The sequence below is a fragment of the Brienomyrus brachyistius genome, unplaced genomic scaffold (genome assembly GCF_023856365.1).
Source record: "Brienomyrus brachyistius isolate T26 unplaced genomic scaffold, BBRACH_0.4 scaffold34, whole genome shotgun sequence".
NCBI lineage: Eukaryota > Metazoa > Chordata > Actinopteri > Osteoglossiformes > Mormyridae > Brienomyrus > Brienomyrus brachyistius.
The window spans coordinates 1,155,116-1,176,284 of NW_026042309.1; the positions used below are offsets into that span (position 1 = coordinate 1,155,116).

The 21,169-nt window shown below is 43.9% G+C and overlaps 1 protein-coding gene across 1 annotated transcript in view; it reads left to right on the plus strand.

Moving 5' to 3' along the window:
• Nucleotides 1–19,997, plus strand: part of LOC125721542 (NACHT, LRR and PYD domains-containing protein 3-like) — a 38,064-nt gene extending 18,067 nt beyond the window's left edge. The window contains exons 7-12 of the mRNA XM_048997479.1: nucleotides 15–514; nucleotides 8,125–8,298; nucleotides 8,994–9,167; nucleotides 16,790–16,963; nucleotides 17,078–17,124; nucleotides 18,759–19,997. Coding sequence (XP_048853436.1) covers nucleotides 15–514; nucleotides 8,125–8,298; nucleotides 8,994–9,167; nucleotides 16,790–16,963; nucleotides 17,078–17,124; nucleotides 18,759–19,276 — 1,587 coding nt within the window. The 3' untranslated portion in view covers nucleotides 19,277–19,997. The remainder of the gene's footprint in view (nucleotides 1–14; nucleotides 515–8,124; nucleotides 8,299–8,993; nucleotides 9,168–16,789; nucleotides 16,964–17,077; nucleotides 17,125–18,758) is intronic.
• The last annotated feature ends 1,172 nt before the right edge of the window (nucleotides 19,998–21,169 follow it).

Genomic DNA, 21,169 nt, shown 5'->3' on the forward strand with positions numbered 1-21,169 from the left:
CAGGGTTGCAGGAGGTCCAGAGCCTATTCTGGAAGCCATGGGCACAAGGCAGGGAACAACCCAGGACGGGGGGCCAGCCCATCACAGCCGCCCAATACATCCATCCATTTAATTTCCAAACCACTTATCCATCAGGGTCGCAGGAGGTCCAGAGCCTATTCCGGAAGCCATGGGCACAAGGCAGGGAACAACACAGGATGGGGGGCCAGCCCATCACAGCAACCCAATACATCAAGGAGAAAATAAAGGAGAATTTATCTCCAGAAAGGACCATCAACCTGTTCCACTGTCTGACTGAGCTGGGTGACAATTCTCTAGTAGAGGAAGTACAAAGATACCTGAATTCAGGAAACATTTCAGCAGATGACCTCTCACCTGCACAGTACTCAGCTCTGGCCTTTGTGATGCTGATGTCAGATGAGGAGCTGGATGTGTTTGACCTGAAGAAATACATCAGATCAGATGAAGAGCACTGCAGGCTGCTGCCTGTGGTCAAGAACTCCAGGACGGCTCTGTAAGTGACGTGGGGATGGGAAATCATGTCTGCTCTGGCAGTAATACATGAATATTGTTTGAAATGTATAATATTTATTATATATTTCTCCTCATGGATCAATAAGTGAGTTTTATTTTGATAATCACAGCTATAGCTGTTTGTGTAGCAGTAGCTAATCTTGACCACAGCCTTTATAATAACTGAAGGTAGTGATGTCACTTTTTGTTTGTTACTACGTTTCCATTCCCATCCAGTCTACCTTCTGATCACAGCACAGCATCTTAACCTGCTATAGAAACAGTGAGGGCTCTTTATCCACAGGGTGTATAAGTGGTATGTGAGTGTTATTGTCAGCAGGCATGTTCATGTGATGGAGCCCAGAGCTGGGAGCTTCCGTATGACTGCTGTCTCTGGCTGCTCACTGGCGCCCTCTGCTGGCCTCAGCTGCACCTGGCTGAGGATGTGACGACACATCTAGTCCAGCAGACATAGATCAACATTGTTTAAAATATAAAATTAATATGTATACATGTAATTTATTTCCCCTCTTTTATCAACAAGGTTCCTTTTTAATCTAGTTTATATTAACTGAAGGTAGTGATGTAGTAAAAACAAAAAAGACAAGATTTCCACGACCATCCTTTGTGTAACAAATAACCAAAGATACAGCATCATACAGAATGGTACAGTTTTCATTAATAGTGGGAAAACCACTCATATTCGTTTCAGTTCTGGATGTGCGTGACTCTTTGGGTTCAGACTCTGTGTCCATGAGCAGAAGGTTGCTGGTTCAGATATCATTTTGAGCCCCCCCCTCCCCCACAAAACAATGAATGCAATTTCAGTTCAGTTCAGTTTTATTTGTATAGTGTGTTTTCACAACATTACATCATCTCAAAGCACTTTACAGCATCCCTGCCCAAAGCCCCCAGTGAGCAAGTCAGAGGGGATAGTGGCAAGGAAAAACTCCCTAGAAAGAAGAATCCTTGGGAGGAACCAGATACAAAGGGAGAGCCCATCCTCCAGGGGGCAGCAGAGGAAGCCCTAACCCTAACCAGACTGAAAGGGGGAGCCCATCCTCCAGGGGGCAGCAGAGGAAGCCCTAACCCTAACCAGACTCAAAGGGGGAGCCCATCCTCCAGGGGGCAGCAGAGGAAGTCAAATGATCAAGATGGCAAAGTCCTAATTCACATTATCACATTATCATTACAAAGCGGGAGGCAGGGAGGTGATGACAGGCAAGTGCTGGAGCTGCTTCAGATGGAGGGAGAACAGTAGTACGGCAGCAGGGTAAACAGGGAAGATGTCACAGGCAGAAGGGTGAGCAGGCCGGAAGGACTCACAGGTAGTGGAGACGTCGCAGGCAGCAGGGTAGGCAGGATATCCTTAAAACTTGGGGTCTCCAGGCAGCACAGCCAGGGGGAGAAGAAGGACGTAGGAGAAATAAAATGTGCAGTTAGCCAAAGTAGGGGAGACTAGAGGCAGTACAAACAGTTAGGTGAGTGCAGTATGTAAGCTCCGGCAGATATGACTATGGCAGCATAAGTAGGAGGGAGAGGCAGGTGGGAACGCAGGCATGGGGAGTCCCTGAATGTCAGCACTCCAATTCCACAAGGGGGTGTGAAGCTAAAGTGACAGACTGACAGTTCAGTTTATCCAAAGCCAATGGCACCGATCCCCACCCAGCTCTACACCTCATACTATAGGTCTGACTGGGAGTGAGCAGTTAGCTAGAGCTAGAACTAGTGTCCCTATAAGCTAAACTAAACAGGAGTGTTTTTAGTCTAGACTTGAATATTGAGAGTCAGCCTGAATCCCGCACATCCGCTGGAAGACCATTCCACAGCTGAAGAGCTCAATAAGAAAAAGCTCTGCAGCCTGCCGTAGCTCTTTCTACCCTGGGTACTAACAGATATCCTGCTCCTTGAGATGGAAGAAAGCAGGGTTGTATAAGGCCAGCAGGTTACTAAGGTATTCTGGTGCAAGGCTATTCAGTGTTTTATAAGTCAATAGCAGTATTTTGTAGTTAATCCGAGACTTAACTGGAAGCCAGTGAAGGGAGCATAGAACAGGGCTAATATAATCACATTTATTAGTGTTTGTAAGAACTCTGGCTGCTGCATTTTGTTCCAGCTGAAGTTTATGTGAGGATCCAGATGGGCACCCAGAAAGGAAGGCATTACAGTATCCAGCCTGGAAGTTATAAAGGTGTTAGTGTTTCCGCTTCATGAAAGGAGAGCATCTTCCGAAGCTTGGCAAGGTTCCGTACATGATAGAACACAGCTTTAGTGATGTTTTTTATGTGAGCATCGAAACATAAATCTGAATCAACCAGAAGACCAAGATCTCTGACCACTGTGTCAGGTTGGGTAGGAAGACCACCAAGGTTGAGGTTGTCAGACTTATTTTGAGTCGCCTTCGGACCAGATTACAGTACTTCTGTTTTTCTGTGTTTAACATAAAGAAATTATTTGCCATCCAGCACCGGATATCTAGTCGACAGTCTTCTAACCGAGAGCTGTGATGCATCATCCGGCTTAACAGATAGATATAACTGTGTATCATCAGCAAAACAATGAAACCCAACACCATGATTTCTGATAATGTGACCAATATATACAGTGTACAGTAGCGGCCCAGCACTGATCCCTGTGGGACACCATTATAGGAATATTTAGCTCAGGTAAATTTTAATATCTCCACCAATATGTTTTGAAATTAATTACATTTGAATTAATTATTCTTTAATGATGTTTATTAACTAATTGTTATGCCGAATGGTTGGTTCCTCCAAACTCCATTGCGAATCCCTGTGAGTCGCTTAATGTGAGACTTACATGGGATTCACTAGTTACCAGTATCGCTTAGTAGCCTGGGTTAGAAGGTTCGTCCAGCGAGCTGCATCAGCAGGTAATGTAAACGATCGGTAATGAAGCTCCCCTCATGGCGAATGAGAGAGAGTCTCGCGATATTTCAGGCGAGTTTGAGGTTTCAGAGCTTAGTAGCCAGATCGCACAGAGGCAGGGACTATTGTGAGCACTCAATGAACGGAGGCTGAAGTGGTGTAAAAGACATGCATTTATTCCTAACTAACACTACAACTAACATAAGACAGACATTACGCTTAACACAAACAATAAGAAACACAAAATAACGGAATAGAACCAAACAGAATGTAACATGAAAATGCAGTGACCAGATTTAAATGAGTAACCTTAAAAGGGAAATACTGTTCTGCAAAGCAAGCACAGTTTGCGGAAACACGACCCTAAAGTCATAAAGCAGGCTAACAGAACTGCTTATGTTGTTAGAATGAAAGGAAGCTGGTTTACTTGTTTGCAGAGTGGAGGGGGTCTTGGCAGTAGGTTGCAGAGGTGATGAGCTGAGGGAATGGTAGCACCCAAGAAGGCGCGGCGTCTGGAGCGGTTGTTGGAGTGGAGCCCCTTGGATTCTCTCTCCTTGTGAAGCTTTAAGGTGAAAGGCTCTGTCTTGGTTGCAGTTCTCTGTTGGGTAGCAGACCTTCACCGGCAGGCTTCAGGAGGGCTTCTCATGGGCTCCTCTTCTCCCGGGGCTTCTCTTCTCCTCCCTCTGCTGGTCTGATGTTCTCCTCTGCTCCTCTCTCTTCTTCCCCCTGCTCTGTTCTGAGGTGCCATGTTTTATGGTCTAAAGTTCATGAATAGGGATGAGCAGGATTTCAACACCTGAAGCAATGGCTGATCATGTACAGTATTTGGCAGGCTTTCGGAGGGGTGTCTGTGTCAGTCCTTTTGGGATTTATGACTAGATTGGTACCACTTTACCGATGATTTTCATTAAACTGGTGTAACTTTTGATACATACAGTTGAATGGTAACCACTGACCAGATTTGGAATCAGGAGTGATTTTCCATCAGATTAATACCAAACATGCCATACCAGCCTGGGGGGGGTCACACCTCATACCATCTGTATTAATTAATTAACAATTTCTGATATTATGTATGTTAATAAATCCCATCCATATACATCAACAAAGGTTGCTACTTTGGATCATTTCTACAGACATTACATTACATATTCACATTTAAACAGCACATCTTACCCTTAGATAGATGTGGCCGTTAGTTTGTGGTCATACCAATTTAAATTGCACATCTGGGAACAACATATTTTGGTTGGTGTGGCTTATCCCAATTATCTGCTCTCCAGAATTGATAATATACACATTAATTCCATCTTTTAATGCAGAACAGTAGAGGACAAAGAAGTGCTAACGGACCACAAAGATCAGATAAGGGCCACAGAGGGATGTGGAAAAGGGGTGGTTGTTAAAGAAAGAAAGAAAGAACCTCTGATAGTTAGGAGCCACACTAAGATACCTGGTTACATTATTTAATCTTCAAGATTCCTCTGGGATAATCATGAGAGCATGTATGCAGGGGGAGCTGAACACTAAGATTGTCTGAGGACTCACACAAACATAACCTATCTGGGTATCGAGACTAGTAGCCATGAGTAAATCAATATATAGGGAATACAAAGGCGGAACTTAAAAAAAAAAACTTTCTTTAGGGTGTTGGGTGAATCTGTGGTATGTAAGGCAGGATGTATGGGGAGGGGGTTACGTGCCAAGTTGAGGGGCCCCTATCCTTGAGGTCCACTCTGCTGTCCGTAGGTCCCTAAATCTTTGGGCCATAAAAGATGGAATGCTGGCCTCCCTTGTTATCTGTGTGTGTGTATGGGTGAGTATGTGTGAGTGTGTGTGTGTGTGTGTGTGGGGTCACTGACCCCCCTTTTGTGCCCAGGCCAGCGAACACCTCTCATACCAGACTAGGCCTTGTCTCAGGCAGCCTGGAATCTCAGCCCTGTCGTATGTGTGTGTGTGTGTGATACTACACCTTATTTGACTTTAGTGATCTTGGAAGATTCATTGTTCATGTGGACAAACTTATAATGATCAGTTAAACAGGAGCCAAACCAAGAGAGGGCTGTGTCCTTAATGCCAACCACAGATTCTAGCCACTCCAAGAGGATATTATGGTCCACAGTATCGAATGCTGCAGTTAAGTCTAGTAATACCAACACAGATATACAGCCACTGTCAGAAGCCATAAGCAAATCATTCACTACTTTGACTTTGGCTGTTTCTGTGCTGTGGTTTGGTCTAAAGCCAGACTGATATAATTCATTCGCATTATTTCTCTGTAGGAAAGAAGACAGCTGGTGAGCAACAGCTTTTCCAGGATCTTTGAAATGAATGGAGATTAACCTATAATTTCCTAAATCACTAGGTTCAAGATTTGGTTTCTTTAGTTCAGGTCTAATAACAGCTAGTTAAAAGGTTTTGGATCATATCCAAGCCTAAGAGACGAGTCTAACACATTTAACAGGGTGGTGCTAATCAGTGGTCGAATCTCCTTCAGGAATTTTGTAGGAATTTGGTCTACGAGGCTAGTAGAGGATTTTCAGGAGGAAACTAAGCTCAAAAGTTCTGATTGTTTCATAAGAAGGAAAGATTCAAAGGTGTCATTATCAGTAGGCATAGGACTAGCAGGAGGCTGGCAGCTGTATGTAGCTACAGACGTGCACTGGATGGTCTGTCTAATCTTTATTTTACCGTTACAAATGTAATAAAGTCATCACTCATAAAAGCTTGTGAGACTTGTGAGTTTAATGTTGAAGAATTCTGTGTTAATCTAGACAGAGATTCAAACAGGAATTTAGGAGTATTTTTGTTCTCTTCAATGAGTCTGGAGAGGTACACAGACCTCGCAGTCTGTACTTAGAGAGGCTCCTTCCAGGTAGATCTGAAAACTTCTAGTTTAGTTAAGCCCCATTTGCGCTCTAGCTTGTGTGAAGCCTGTTTAAGTTACGCGTATGATCAGAGCACCAGGGGACAGGTTTCTTATCTCTATGCTTTATCTTCTTAAGCGGAGATACAAGATCTAGGTGCTGTGAAGCGATTTCTCCATGTGCACAGTTACCCGTTCAAGTTCATTTTCACACAGGGCTTCAGATGTAAGGGTGAAGGACTGTGGAAGTTGGTTGAGAAACACTGTTGTAGTTAATGAGGCAATGGAACGTCTGATACTGTACTTTGGACCTGAAGCAGTAGGTGTCTAAGTAGGTGTTGGGGTGTAATGTCGGTTCCTTCACTATGAAACTTGCCAAAGGGGGGGGTGACCTATAATATATTTTGCCGAGCTCAGGGGTAGGAACAGACAACGGACAAGCTTTTAAAGCTAATTAATAGTCAGGCTGAGTTCATTTAAAAACTGTTAATGGTTTTTTATATTTTAACTCGGGCTGGGATTCATAGCTGGATTATCAAGGCTGTCTGCAATTTTCTTACTTTGTACAGAAATTAACATTCGTAAGTGCTTGTCTTGTTCATCCCTCCACATAAGTTATGGGGTCTGCTGTTATATGCTGGCTGGCGAAAAATAATACCTGCTTTTGTTTCTAGTAGAATAGATTGTCTGTTTCACATCTACTACGAATTTTAATCTATGATTTAATCTATGATAATCTATGATTTTAAAGGTCATTTGCTAATTTTAAATATTTACAGGGTTTAGCTCTGTCCTGCCTCAGTAACATGACTGTAAGGAATGTCCCAGGCAGATCAGGCAGATCATCCGGCAGTAATTTACTGATTATTCCTAAAACCCGGCTGGGGAGGGAGGGGGCAGCTTTTAGTCACTATGGGCCCAAACTCTGGAACTCTCTCCCAGAAAACCTGAGAGCTACTGAATGTCTCAGTACTTTCTAAACTAGGCAAAAAATGGGAAGCTCAAAATTCCCACCAGAAAGCTGCACTTGAATGGCTGACATTCTGGCTGCTGACTCAGAGATAGAAGTTGGTGATGTGACAATACTGAACTTACAAGAATGGCGAACGCATGGTTACTGCAGGGGACAATGCTTGTGAAATTCTGTGCAATGTTTCTTTTTAACTGCCTCAGAATCTTAGGTTATAAAGCTGAACTGAAAGCAAATCATGAATCCTTCTGTTATCTTGCTTTGTATGTAGCCTAAGCTCGTTTCCCCAGCAAAGACGATAATCGCCGGTTAGTCACTGTCAGATATCGACACCGGGATACTTGTCTGATTACGCTCATTACTGATAATATCGTCATATCACCCAGATGTAATTGGTGATTTGACATGTTCCCAGGTATAACAATACAGGGAGAAAAAGGATTTTACTCATGGGATCAGGAATCCAAGTGCCAGTTGCTGCTGCATTAGCTGCTGGGAATGTTCACATCTCCTCCTTTCAGTGATACGTGTCGAGTGTAAGGACACCTGGCAGAAAGATGGCTAAGGACTGCACTGGAAGCACTGGTCTGACTGTTATGGGAGGTTCACGTCCATCTTGCTGTTGATGTGTTCCTATGTATTCCTATAGCTTGTACTTAATGTTTTTACCTCTAGTTTTGAGCAAAGGTGCACTGACTCACAATTAGTGATCATGTGACTGCAGCAGATTGTCAGGACGCACAGAACACTCTGCAGACTATAATTCATTTTGAAGTGTAAGCTGTGCTGCTAATTATACTGAAAACAAATGCTTATTGTACTGCTTTGTATTTTACTAATGTGTAGGATGTGTATATGTCTGTCTCTTAAAGTGTTTTCTGTTTCAGGCTGAACAGCTGTGATCTCATAGATAAACACTGTGAAGTGCTGTCTTCAGCCCTAAGATCAAACTCTCCCCCCCTGAGAGAGCTGGACCTGAGTGATAATAACCTGAAAGATTCAGGAATGAAGCTGCTCTCTGCTGCACTGGAAGATTTACACTGTAAACTGGAGATATTGAGGTCAGTATTACTGGGTATTCTACACTCTAAACTGGAGATACTGAGGCCAGTACTGCTGGGTATTCCACACTGTAAACTAGAGATACTGAGGTCAGTACTACTAGATATTCCACACTGTAAACTGGGGATACTGAGGCCAGTATTACTGGATATTCTACACTGTAAACTGGGGATACTGAGGTCAGTATTGTGTGGTGGCTGCTCTCTGCTGTACTGTAGGATCTCAGCTGTAAACTGGAGAAGCTGCAGTGAGTACAGAATATGCATTTTGCACAAAAGTAACTGGACAGCAAGAAAACCCACAATGCCTTTCAGCAGTTACATAGTAAACATACACAAAACGCTTCTGTTTTCTTCTCCTACTTCCTTATATCCCACAATCTTATCAGCCCTCGATCCATGCTAGAAATAATTAAGCAGGGAAGCAGGAAACATCCATTCAACCATATAATCCATGCAAAACATTTGTGTTGGTTAGCAAACTTAACGGCACTGTTACAGATAAACATGTTGACTTTAACGTGTTATGGACAAAAAAATAATGGACACCAAACAGAATCGGAATGATTGTTAAAATGATTTTTAATAATTTAATTCTTTTCTGAAAATCCATTATGTCATGGTCCCTATTCTCCTCATTTGAATACAGTGCTGCAGTGTAAAAAGTGGATTTAAAAGTGTTTAATCTTTTTAAGGGTGGGCCGGTGTGAACTCACAGAGAAATGCTGTGAGGCACTGGCTTCAGCTCTCAGATCAAACTCCTTACCCCTGAGAGAGCTGGACCTGAGTAACAATGACCTGCAGGACTCAGGAGTGAAGCTGCTCTCTGTTGGACTGGAGGACTTACACTGTAAACTGGAGATACTGAGGTCAGTCTGACTGGGTATTTCAAACTGTAAACTGAAGATACTGAGGTCAGTCTGACTGGGTATTCCACATTGTAAACTGGAGTTACTGAGGTCAGTCTTACTGGGTATTCCACACTGTAAACTGGAGTTACTGAGGTCAGTCTTACTGGGTATTCCACACTGTAAACTGTGGGTAGTGAGGTGAGTATTACTGGGTATTTCACACTGTACGCTGGAGATAAAAAGGCGGAACATAGCTAGTGATTTCAAAATAAAGCAGGAGTATCAAAGTCTGCAGGTTGACTTAAAAAATAGCATTAGACTCGCTACAGTAAGTGGAATATCGAAAGGAAGATTGCATTGGAGGTTAAGGATAAAATTAAAAGTTTCTTCCAATATTTTAACTCCAAAAGAGCTGCAAAAGCTGAAATCACTCATCTGCAGGATAGTAAGGGCCTTATAATTGAAAATGAAAATTTATATAGTAAATGAGTTTAATGATTATTATACACGGGTGTTCACAGTAGAGGACATGATTAACTTACCACCATTTAGTTCAAATACAGTGTCGTATATAAACAATATACAGTCCCTCCACAATTATTGGCCCCTTTGTAAAGATTTGTAAAAAGGGTTAGAAAAAAATCCACATTTTGGCGAAGCAGCTTCATCTCACACTGAAAAAAAATAGAAAAATCCAACCTTTCATTGAAATAAATTTATTCAAAGAAAAACAAATCCTTCATCAAGAAATTATTATTTTCAACAAAAACACATGAGCCACGATTATTGGCAGCCCTGCTTTTAATACTCTGTACAGCCTCCCTTTGCCAGTATAACAGCACTGAGTCTCCTATAACATTTTATAAGGTTGGAGAATACAGAGCAGGGCATCTGAGACCATTCCTCTTTACAGAATCTCCCCAGATCACCCAGGGTCCTCGGCCCTCTCTTGTGCGTCTCCTCTTCAGCTCAGCCCACAGGTTTTCAGTGGGGTTCAGGTCAGGGGACTGAGATGGCCATGGCAGAAGCTTGATTCTGCGGTCAGCTGACCAATTTAATGTTGATTTGGACATGTGCTTAGGATCACCATCCTGCTGGAAGATCCAATGAAGCCCCAGTTTTTGTTTCCTGGCAGCAGCAGCCAAATTTTGATATAAAATGTCCTGGTATTTCATGGACCCCATAGTGCCATGTACCCTAACGAGGTTTCCAAGGTTTTTGGAGGAAAAACAGCTCCACAACATCACAGAACCTCCACCATATTTTACAGTTGGGATAAGGTTAATTTCATTCTAACCATCCTTCTTTTTACACCAAACCCCCCTTGAATGTTTATTGCCAAAAAGCATTTTTGTTTCATCAGATAGTTGAATTTGATTCCAGTCAAAGTTGTATAATGTTTTGAAAACTCCTGGCACTAACATTTTAAGTAACTGACAGAAAAAGCTTCTTTCTGTCATACCTTTCAAAGCGTCCATACCTCAATCCCCTCATAAGTATGTCTGCTAGGTGGAGTCGAAGGTGCATCATAATCCTGTTATAATGAACTCGCTTATAACGGAATATCGTCTATAACAAACGAGGACTGCCGGTTGTGCACCTTTAATAACATGCAGATAAAGCATCGGATATAGCGGACTCGCATATAATGGAGTGTGTGTGAGAGTGTCTGTGACAGTGTACGTGTGTGTGAGAGTGTCTGTGACAGGGTACGCGTGTGTGAGAGTGTCTGTGGCAGGGTACGCGTGTGTGAGAGTGTCTGTGACAGGGTACGCGTGTGTGAGTGTCTGTGGCAGGGTACGTGTGTGAGAGTGTCTGCGACAGGGTACGTGTGTGTATGAGTGTCTGTGACAGGGTACGCGTGTGTGAGAGTGTCTGTGGCAGGGTACGCGTGTGTGAGAGTGTCTGTGGCAGGGTACGCGTGTGTGAGAGTGTCTGTGACAGGGTACGTGTGTGTGAGAGTGTCTGCGACAGGGTACGCGTGTGTGAGAGTGTCTGTGACAGGGTACGCGTGTGTGAGAGTGTCTGCGACAGGGTACGTGTGTGTGAGAGTGTCTGTGGCAGGGTACGTGTGTGTGAGAGTGTCTGCGACAGGGTACGTGTGTGTGAGAGTGTCTGTGACAGGGTACGCGTGTGTGAGAGTGTCCGAGGCAGGATACGTGTGTGTGAGAGGGTCTGTGACAGGGTACGCGTGTGTGAGATTGTCTGCCGCAGGGTACGTGTGTGTGAGCGTGTCTGCGGCAGGATACGCGTGTGTGAGAGTGTCTGAGGCAGAATACGTGTGTGTGAGAGTGTCTGTGACATGGTTCGCGTCTGTGAGAGTGTCTGCGGCAGAATACATGTGTGAGAGAGTGTCTGTGACAGGGTTCGCGTGTGTGAGAGTGTCTGCGACAGGGTACGTGTGTGTGAGCGTGTCTGTGACCGGATACGTGTGTGTGAGAGTCTCTGCGGCAGGATACGTGTGTGTGAGAGTGTCTGAGGCAGAATACGTGTGTGTGAGAGTGTCTGCGACAGGGTATGCGTGTGTGAGAGTGTGTGACAGGGTACGCGTGTGTGAGAGTGTGTGACAGGGTACGTGTGTGTGAGAGTGTGTGACAGGGTACGCGTGTGTGAGATTGTCTGCCGCAGGGTACGTGTGTGTGAGAGTGTCTGCCGCAGGGTACGCGTGTGAGAGTGTCCCAGAAGTGTTCTATTGGATTTAGGTCAGGCGAGCGTGCGGGGCAGTCAACGCTATCAATTCCTTCATCCTCCAGGAACTGCCTACATGCTCTTGCCACATGAGGCCGGGCATTGTCGTGCACCAGGAGGAACCCAGGACTCACTGCACCAGCATAGGGTCTGACAATGGGTTCAAGAATTTCATCCTGATATCTAATGGCAGTCAAGGTGCCGTTGTCTAGTCTGTAGAGGACTGTGCGTCCCTCCATGGATATGCCTCCCCAGACAATCACTGACCCACCACCAAACCAGTCATGCTGAACAATGCTGCAGGCAGCATAACGTTCTCCATGGCTTCTCCAGACCCTTTCATGTCTGTCACATGTGCTCATGGTGAACCTGCTCTCATCTGTGAAAAGCACAGGGTGCCAGTGGCCGACCTGCAAATTCTGGTATTCTATGGCAAATGCCAATCGAGCTCCATGGTGCTGGGCAGTGAGCACAGGGCCCACTAGAGGACATTGGGTCCTCAGGGCACCCTCATGAAGTCTGTCTCTGAGAACACAATCAGAAAAATTCACACCAGTGGCCTGCTGGAGGTCATTTTGTAGGGCTCCAGCAATGTTCATCCTGTTCCTCCTTGCACAAAGGAGCAGATACCAGTCCTGCTGATGGGTTAAGGACCTTCTATGGCCCTGTTCAGCTCTCCTTGAATAACTGCCTGTCTCCTGGAATCTCCTCCATGCCCTTGAGATTGTGCTGGGAGACACAGCAAACCTTCTGGCAATGGCACGTATTGATGCGCCATCCTGGAGGAGTTGGACTACCTGTGCAACCTCTGTAGGGTCCAGGTATCGCCTCATGCTACCAGTAGTGACACTGACTGTCACCAAATGCAAAACTAGTGAAAAAACTGTCAGAAAAGATGAGGAGGGAAAAATGCCAGTGGCCTCCACCTGTTAAACCATTCCTGCTTTGGGGGTCGTCTCATCGTTGCCCCTCTAGTTCACCTGTTGATAATTTCATTAACACTAAAGCGGCTGAAACTGATTAACAACCCCCTCCGCTACTTAACTGACCTGATCAATATCCCAGAAGTTTAATAGACTTGATGCTATACTCTGATTAAAAAGTGTTCCTTCAATTTTTTTGAGCAGTGTATATTAATACATAGATATGAATGTCCATACATACACAGACACACTTTCATACATATCTGTAATGATTGAAACATACAATACATGAATCAAACAGTAATAATAATAATTAATAAAAATAACAGCAAAAAAGTAAGGGGGCGGTGGGCGTTGATGTAGCTTTTATTCACAAAATAGTTTGCTGCAAACATCAGCAAACATACATCCATCCATCCATTTTCCAAACCGCTTATCCTACTGGGTCGCTGGGGGTCCGGAGCCTATCCCGGAAGCAATAGGCAGGGAACAACCCAGGATGGGGGGCCAACCCATCACAGGGCACATTCACATACCAGTCGGGCAATTTAGCAACTCCAATTAGCCTCAGCATGTTTTTGGACTGTGGGGGAAACCGGAGTACCCGGAGAAAATCCCACGACGACATGGGGAGAACATGCAAACTCCACACACATGTGACCCAGGTGGAGACTTGAACCCGGGTCCCAGAGGTGTGAGGCAATAGTGCTAACCACTGCACCACCTTGCCACTCCCAGCAAACATATAAACAACCAGAATTCTAGAAAAGTTCTTTATATTTGAATGAAATAACAAATTAAACACTTTCAAGTCACATGAGCCTATATTTTATTCACAACAGAACATAGATAATATTACAAATGTTCAAAGGCCGAAGACCTGTATTGGATGCCCGTGGTCTTCGGGCCCTCAGACGACTCTGCATCACTCATCGGCATGATTGTGTCAATGACATTACTAAATGGGCCCAGGAATACTTCCATAAAGCACAGTCGGTAAACACAATCCGCCGTGCCATCTGCAGATGCCAGCTAAAGCTCTATCATGCAAAAAGGAAGCCATATCTGAACATGGTCCAGAAGCGCCGTCGTGTCCTGTGGGCCAAGACTCATTTGAAATGGACTGTTTCAGAGTGGGAAAGTGTCCTATGGTCAGACGAGTCCAAATCCGACATTCTTGTTGATAATCAAGGGCGCCGTGTCCTCCGGGCTAAAGAGGAGGGAGACCTTCCAGCGTGTTATCAGCGTTCAGTTCAAAAGCCAGCATCTCTGATGGTATGGGGGTGCATAAGTGCATACGGTATGGGCAGCTTGCATGTTTTGGAAGGAACTATGAATGCGGAAAGGTATATAAAGGTTTTAGAATAACACATGCTCCCCTCCAGAGGATGTCTGTTTGAGGGAAGGCCTTGTGTATTTCAGCAGGACAATGTAAAACTACATACTGCAGATATTACAACAGCATGGCTTCGTCAGAGAAGAGTCCGGGTGCTGAATTGGCCTGCCTGCAGTCCAGATCTTTCACCTATAGAGAACATACAGTAATTACCTGTGACACCCACTGTACACTGTGAGCAGATATACAGGCCAACAGAGCATGCAGATAATTACCTGTGACACCCATGGTGCACTGTGAGCTGGTATACAGTCCCACAGAGCATGCAGATAATTATCTGTGACACCTATAGTGCACTGTGAACAGGTATACAGGCCCACAGAGTATGCAGATAATTATCTGTGACACCCCTTGTACACTGTGAGCAGGTATCAGTACTGACTACTTTTTATATTGAGTCACATGTTTTATGTGAATTACTTTGTACTGAACTGAAGGCCAGTATTTGTCACTGTGAATATGTTGTTGCAGACGTCCATCCAGAAATCAGAGCTGGGGGAAAAGATAAGGTCCTTATTCCAATTAATTTTTGGTACAAATATCAATGTGTCTGTCGCAGATGGAGGATTATATATTCTAGAGGTTTCTTTTTATTTTTAAGTTGCAGAATGTTGTCTCATCTGAGGAGGATTCAGTGTATTATGTGTGAGGTTCATTTTGGTTTTGATGCTGGATTCAGTTAGTGAATATTAGAAAAATTGCTTATTCTCAACTCGTATTTATGGATTAAGTCTTCGAATGTCATGAAATGACTGTTACTGAAAAGGATGTGGAGATGTGTAATCCCTTTCTGTCCCCGTGAGTGATAGTGAATAGTGATATTGTAAGTAGGAAGTCCAGATTATTCCAGATTGGCGTGTATTTACAGGGTCTGAGAGTACAGTTAGTGATTTTATTTCCTTTCCACTGGGCTGTCAGTGCTGTGGAAATGGCAGCACTGTGTTGTTAAAGCAGTTTTGTTTCTTTAATGACATTTTGAGTAAGTCTGCATGTCTGAGATTTTTACAGTACAGCTGCTCCTGCTGTAACCATGAGCTGCTGTTTCTGCTGTAGTGTGACCATTTAGTTAAGTCTTGCAGTTGATTTGCTAAGTAATAATTAAGAAAAATGAGCTTGTAATCCAACTTGAGATTTATTTTTCTGTAATGTGGAATGTTTGATTTTGAGTTTTTGTTTTTCCAGCAAAAATGTGACATTAATGAGTTTGAAAGAATTTTTCTGAATTTATTCTGGACGAGTAATTTGATTTTTATTGATTTAAGTGGGAGACTCATCTATTGTTTTGAATAAGGGGGCATAGTTGAGGGTAGCCTGTGGGAGATGTAGATACCCAAGTACCGGATATTTCCAGTGTGAAATGGACCATCCTGATCAGCTGAATCCCAGGCATCGTCAGACAGTGAGAATATTATGTGTTTTTTTCCAGTTTATTGTGTAGTTTGATAGATTTGAAAAGGTATTAATAAAATAAAAATTTCATATTTTGAGGGTTTCATAAAAACAGCAAGATATCATCTGCATTGAGACTAATTTTGTGTTGTTATTAGTATGAATTCCATTTATTTCACTGTTCTGTCGTATTGCTGCCACAATTGTTTCTATGAAGATGGCAAACAGTGAAGGAGAGAGTGGGCATGCAGGCCGTCTTCCCCGTCGAAGTGTGAATGCAGGTGATGTGATCCCATCTGTGACACTGTAGCTTTGGCTGAGGTGTACAGTATTTTAACCCAGTGGGTGAACGACTCTCCGAAGCCAAATCTATGCAGTGTATTAAAGAGGAATGTCCAACTGACTGTCAGATGCCGTTTCTGCATCTAATGATGTAATCATGGTTTTAGTATGGGTATGCTGAGCAGTCTAGACTAAATTAAATAATCTATAGATGTTGTCCGAGGCATGTCTTGTCTTGAAAATCATTACAAAAGCTCTCGCCACTCAGTTACAGACAGTCATTCCTACTATAATCCATCCTGATCAGACAGATTTCATCAAGTTATTCATTAATGAGAGTGGCGGGTAACTGGAGGGCTGTGTTGGGTCTTTATCAGGTCTCAATAACACTGTAATGGCCGGTAACTGGAGGGCTGTGTTTGGTCTTTATCAGGTTTCAATAACACTGTAATGGCCTATAGATTTCTGCAGGGTAACCATCCGGTCTGGCGATTGGTTGTTAGGCATTTGGTTGAGGACCTTATGGAGTTCTTCTGATGTTAATGGTGCATCAAGCAGAGGTGGAGATTTCAGGTCCAGGGAGTACAAATCCAGACCAAGATTTTGTTTCAACAAACCAGTTGAGTCTCTGTGACTGTGACTCTTTATATTCATCAGGTTGGTTGAAACAAAATCTTGGTCTGGATTTGTACTCTGGACCTGAAATCTCCACCTCTGGCATCAAAGGCATCTGCTGTTTCATTGGTTAATATGGGTAAGTCTAGATTATTTTTAAATGATTCTATATCAACTGGATCTGGTTCTGAGAAGTATAGGTTCTTATGTTCAAAAGATGTTCAAAAGATGTTAATTTTGCGTGATTATTGAAATATTTATTAGAGGAGTCACTTTTGCTTAAAAGTAATGCTTGTAATGGTCAGGTGATCTTATTTATTGTAGATTTTTTTCCCATCTTTCTGCAGACTGTCAGGCTGTAGAGTCACAGAAGAAGGCTGTTCTTCCCTGGCTTCAGCTCTGAGGTCAAACCCCTCACACCTGAGAGAGCTGGACCTGAGCTACAATCACCCAGGAGACTCAGGAGTGAAGCTGCTCTCTGCTGTACTGGAGGATCCCAGCTGTAAACTGGAGAAGCTGAAGTGAGTACAGAGTGTGTGTCTGACACGCTACAGATACTTATGCATGTATGTGAAGAAGAGGCACCAATAAATAAATGGATACAGCAGTACTATGTCATTCTGCTTCTCCTGTAGTGTGGATTACGGTGGAGAGTGCAGGACCAGACCAGGCTTACAGAAATGTAAGTGTCTTTGCATGTTTTTATTAATAATACCATGAATACTACTGTATGTTATGGTTGTATTCACACAATTGTTGTGATGAGTGTGGCTTTTTGCACTGTGTGTAGATGGATTTCCATGTTTGTGTTTAGGTGAGTTTCATGTCATTTTAGACAACATCCAAACGCGAAACAAAAAATCAGAATCATCACCAAAAACACTATCAATTCATTTAATCGTTTTTAAAAATATTTTTTACAAATGCTTTATAGTTGCTTGTATTATCTTGGTGTTTGTGTGGGAGTGTAGGATGGTTAAATATATTATGAATTAGTTATACATCTTTAATTTCACAAAAAAAGAATCCTTTGCATTTGTTCTTTTTGCGGATGCCGTGAGTGTATGTGTTTTCTGTGAGAGATTCATTAGTATTGTCCTAAGGAGGCACCTGTAGGCAGTGAGACCGGACTCTCTCCTCAAGTGCAAAATGTGAATTTGCGTTTTTACAGGGTGGTTCTGGAACATTCCTTAAAATTCATGAGAGAATATTACTGATTGGTCACTGAATCCCTTAAACCAGGGGAGCCCAAATCCAGTCCTGGAGGGCCAGAGTCCTGCACATTTTTGGGTTTCCCCTCATTTAACACACCTGATTCATCTCCTTGTGCTAATAACCACACAGCTCTTGAGCTGAATTATTTATGGTGGAACAGGGAAAGAACTTTGCTACACAGGGCACCGGCCCCCCAGGACTGGATTTGGACACCCCTGCTTTAGGTAGAAGAAACAGGCAGCACAAGTCGATGTTAACTGGCCAATGAGGTAGTGCCCCTCTCATAAATATTAATCAGCCAGCCAATCGTGTAGGGCTTCACTCATGAATATTAAAAAGTTCTCCTGATCCACGGTGCTAAAAGAAATTAGCGCCCGGGACACACTGGATGTGCGGCGGAAAATATCAAATTACATTTCGGCGCCCATGTTAACAGATTAGAGCGGCCGCGTGCGTGCGCGAGATGCGGGGCTCACGCCTCGCGGCAGCGGCGCAGCAACTACAGTCACGCGCGCGGTAAGCGGTTCTCTATGGAAGCGTATTGCATTCATCTGGGAAAAATTAATTCTGTTTTTCCGAATTAATGAGATAATAATCCCGTTTTTCAGAGCAATATTTTTCTGAATTAATGAAAACCTTCCTGTTTTTTATGATGCGCGCACGATCTGTGCCGGAATTATCGTTTATATCAGAATCCAGATCCAAATGTTTATTAAATATCACTTTAAACGTGTAATAATATTACTTAAATATTCTGTTATTGATGGCCATTTTCGAGCCGGACGCGCCGGAATTAGCGGTTTGAAGGAAAGACACTGACTTTAGTATTGATCTCTGGTGCCGTTTTGTGGTAAATATGCTTGTGATGAATATGTCTGATGAATGTCGCTGCTTTGTCATTTTTTAATTAAATTAATTAAGCTGTTAGTTTAGCTCGCGCCCCATTTTGGCGGCTCTTCCCGCCGCCGCCGCGCGCCCACTTTATGTTTCATAAACTTCAGTTCCCGCTTCGTTAGGGGAAGCTGTGCTGTTTTTATATCGTACAGAAACATAAAGTACAGGCGGCCTGATGGGATTAATAATTCTTCCTCCTGCCTACAGACTCCTGCCAGCTGACGCTGGACCCCAACACAGCAAACAGACTCCTGTCTCTGTCAGGGGGGAACAGGAAGGTGACAGGGGGGGCAGAGCAGCCATATCCTGATCATCCAGAGAGATTTGACAGCTGGAGCCAAGTTCTGTGCAGAGAGAGTCTGACTGGCCGCTGTTACTGGGAGGCTCAGTGGGATGGAGATGCAGCCTGGATAGGAGTGACTTATAAAGGGATCAGGAGGGAAGCAGGGAGGGGCTGTGGGCTTGGAGCCAATAACAAGTCATGGTGTCTGTACTGTAATACTAACAGTTACTCTGTCTGGCACAATAATAAACAGACTCTCATACCCATACAGCCCTCAGACTCCCACAGAGTAGGAGTGTATCTGGACTGGGGGGCTGGTGCTCTGTCCTTCTACAGAGTCTCCTCTGATGGACTGACCCCCCTGCACAGATTCACCTCCTCATTCACTGAGTCCCTCTATCCAGGGTTTGGGGTTTATAGAAACTCCTCAGTGTCACTGTGACGTGTTGCTGGTTCTCCTGGCAAAAAGGTAAAATCTCTGCTTCTTAACCTTTATAATCCTTTTTACTCTGAAATGTACAGTACTGTGCAAAAGTCTTAGGCAGCCAAAGAAAATGATGTTTAGATTATCCTCCTGTTGGTGTAAAACTATGATATGATGCCTGTCAAAGTGTGTCAGCTTCGCCATTTCAGAACCTCTGCTAAAATCATCCCAGTATTTGCAGTGACCGTCCAGTGCAGCCATGCATTTTTGACTTGGCCACTAACAGACCTCATACAGCTAGTCAATCTCTCACTGACTTTTTAAACCAATATATTTAATTATTTAATTCAGCTGTTGGTGAAATTTAACAAAATCATGGAACGGCTGAGTTGCCCCTGGGGAGAAGTTTGGGAACTGAAGCGGTGTTCATCTAGCCATCCAACTAGATATCAGTAACTTTTTAGGAAACAGAAGAAATTATTACTAGTTTTTATTGTGTTACTTTTAATTTGCACACGTTCTAATGTTAAATTGTGTATTTTGTTCTAAGCCAAAGTGCACTTGCTACCCAGATAAACAGCTGTAAACATTTCTTTGGACTAAGACTTTTACACAGTACTGTGTGTTTGACAAAAAATAAATGACTGTCTTCAGTGAGCTAAATAACATGAAAAATATAGTTTTAATAGTTTATCTCTCTGACTAAAATGTAATTAAATGTAATCCTGATTGGGGGGGGGGGCTTTCCCTCTCCCCTGTATATGTACATTTTAGATATTATATATTTATGTCCATTTACTGTATTCCCTCCCTGTACAGTGACAATAAAGGCTTTCTGTTCTGTCTTATTAATGTCCTGCTTCAGCGTCACCCAAAGCATAACTGAGTAACATAATGAAACCACAGTCTGTTGGATTAAGTTAAATTCACTGTATTACTGCAGCTGAACATAACGAACACAATGACAATCAATCAATGTATAATAATCATTTAACTAGAGACATAACAGACCGAAAAAAAACTGGAAAATATAATTATGTCCTGGTTCAGTGGATTAAAGTAAATAAAATTATTATTAATATATTTCAATAAATAAAGAAATTTGTTTTGTTAAATAATTAACACCCTTGCCACCCCCACCCCCCAGTAATAAGTCTGGCTGCTCCCCCGTCAGACAACGGGCAGGTGCCCAGGATCCCTTATCCCCCCCCACCCCACTGTAAAAGGTCTGGTTACTCCCCCGTAGGACAGAAGGGTCAGGTGCCCAGGCAGCCTTGCCACCCCCACCCCACTGTAAAAGGTCTGGTTATGCCCCCGTCATACAGAACGGGCAGGTGCCCAGGCAGCCTTGCCACCCCCACCCCACTGTAAAAGGTCTGGTTTTGCCCCCGTCAGACAGAACGGGCAGGTGTCCAAACACCCTTGCCACCCCCACCCCACTGTAAAAGGTCTGGTTTTGCCCCCGTCAGACAGAACAGGCATGTGCCCAGGGTCCCTTACCCCCCACCACACTGTAAAAGACCTGGTTGCCCCCCCGTCTGACAGAATGGGCAGGTGCTCAGGCAGCATTTCCACCCCCACCCCACTGAAAAGGTCTGGTTATGCCCCCGTCAGACAGAACGGGCAGGTGCCCAAACACCCTTGCCACCCCACCCCACTGTAAAAGGTCTGGTTTTGCCCCCGTCAGACAGAACGGGCAGGTGCCCAGGCAGCCTTGCCACCCCCACCCCACTGAAAACGGTCTGGTTGCTCCCCCATCGTACTGAAGGGGCAGGTGCCCAGGCAGCCTTGCCACCCCCACCCCACTTGTAAAAGGTCTGGTTCCTCCCCCGTTAGACAGAAAGGGCAGGTGCCCAGGTAGCCTTGCCACCCCCACCCCACTGTAAAAGGTCTGGTTGCTCCCCCGTCATA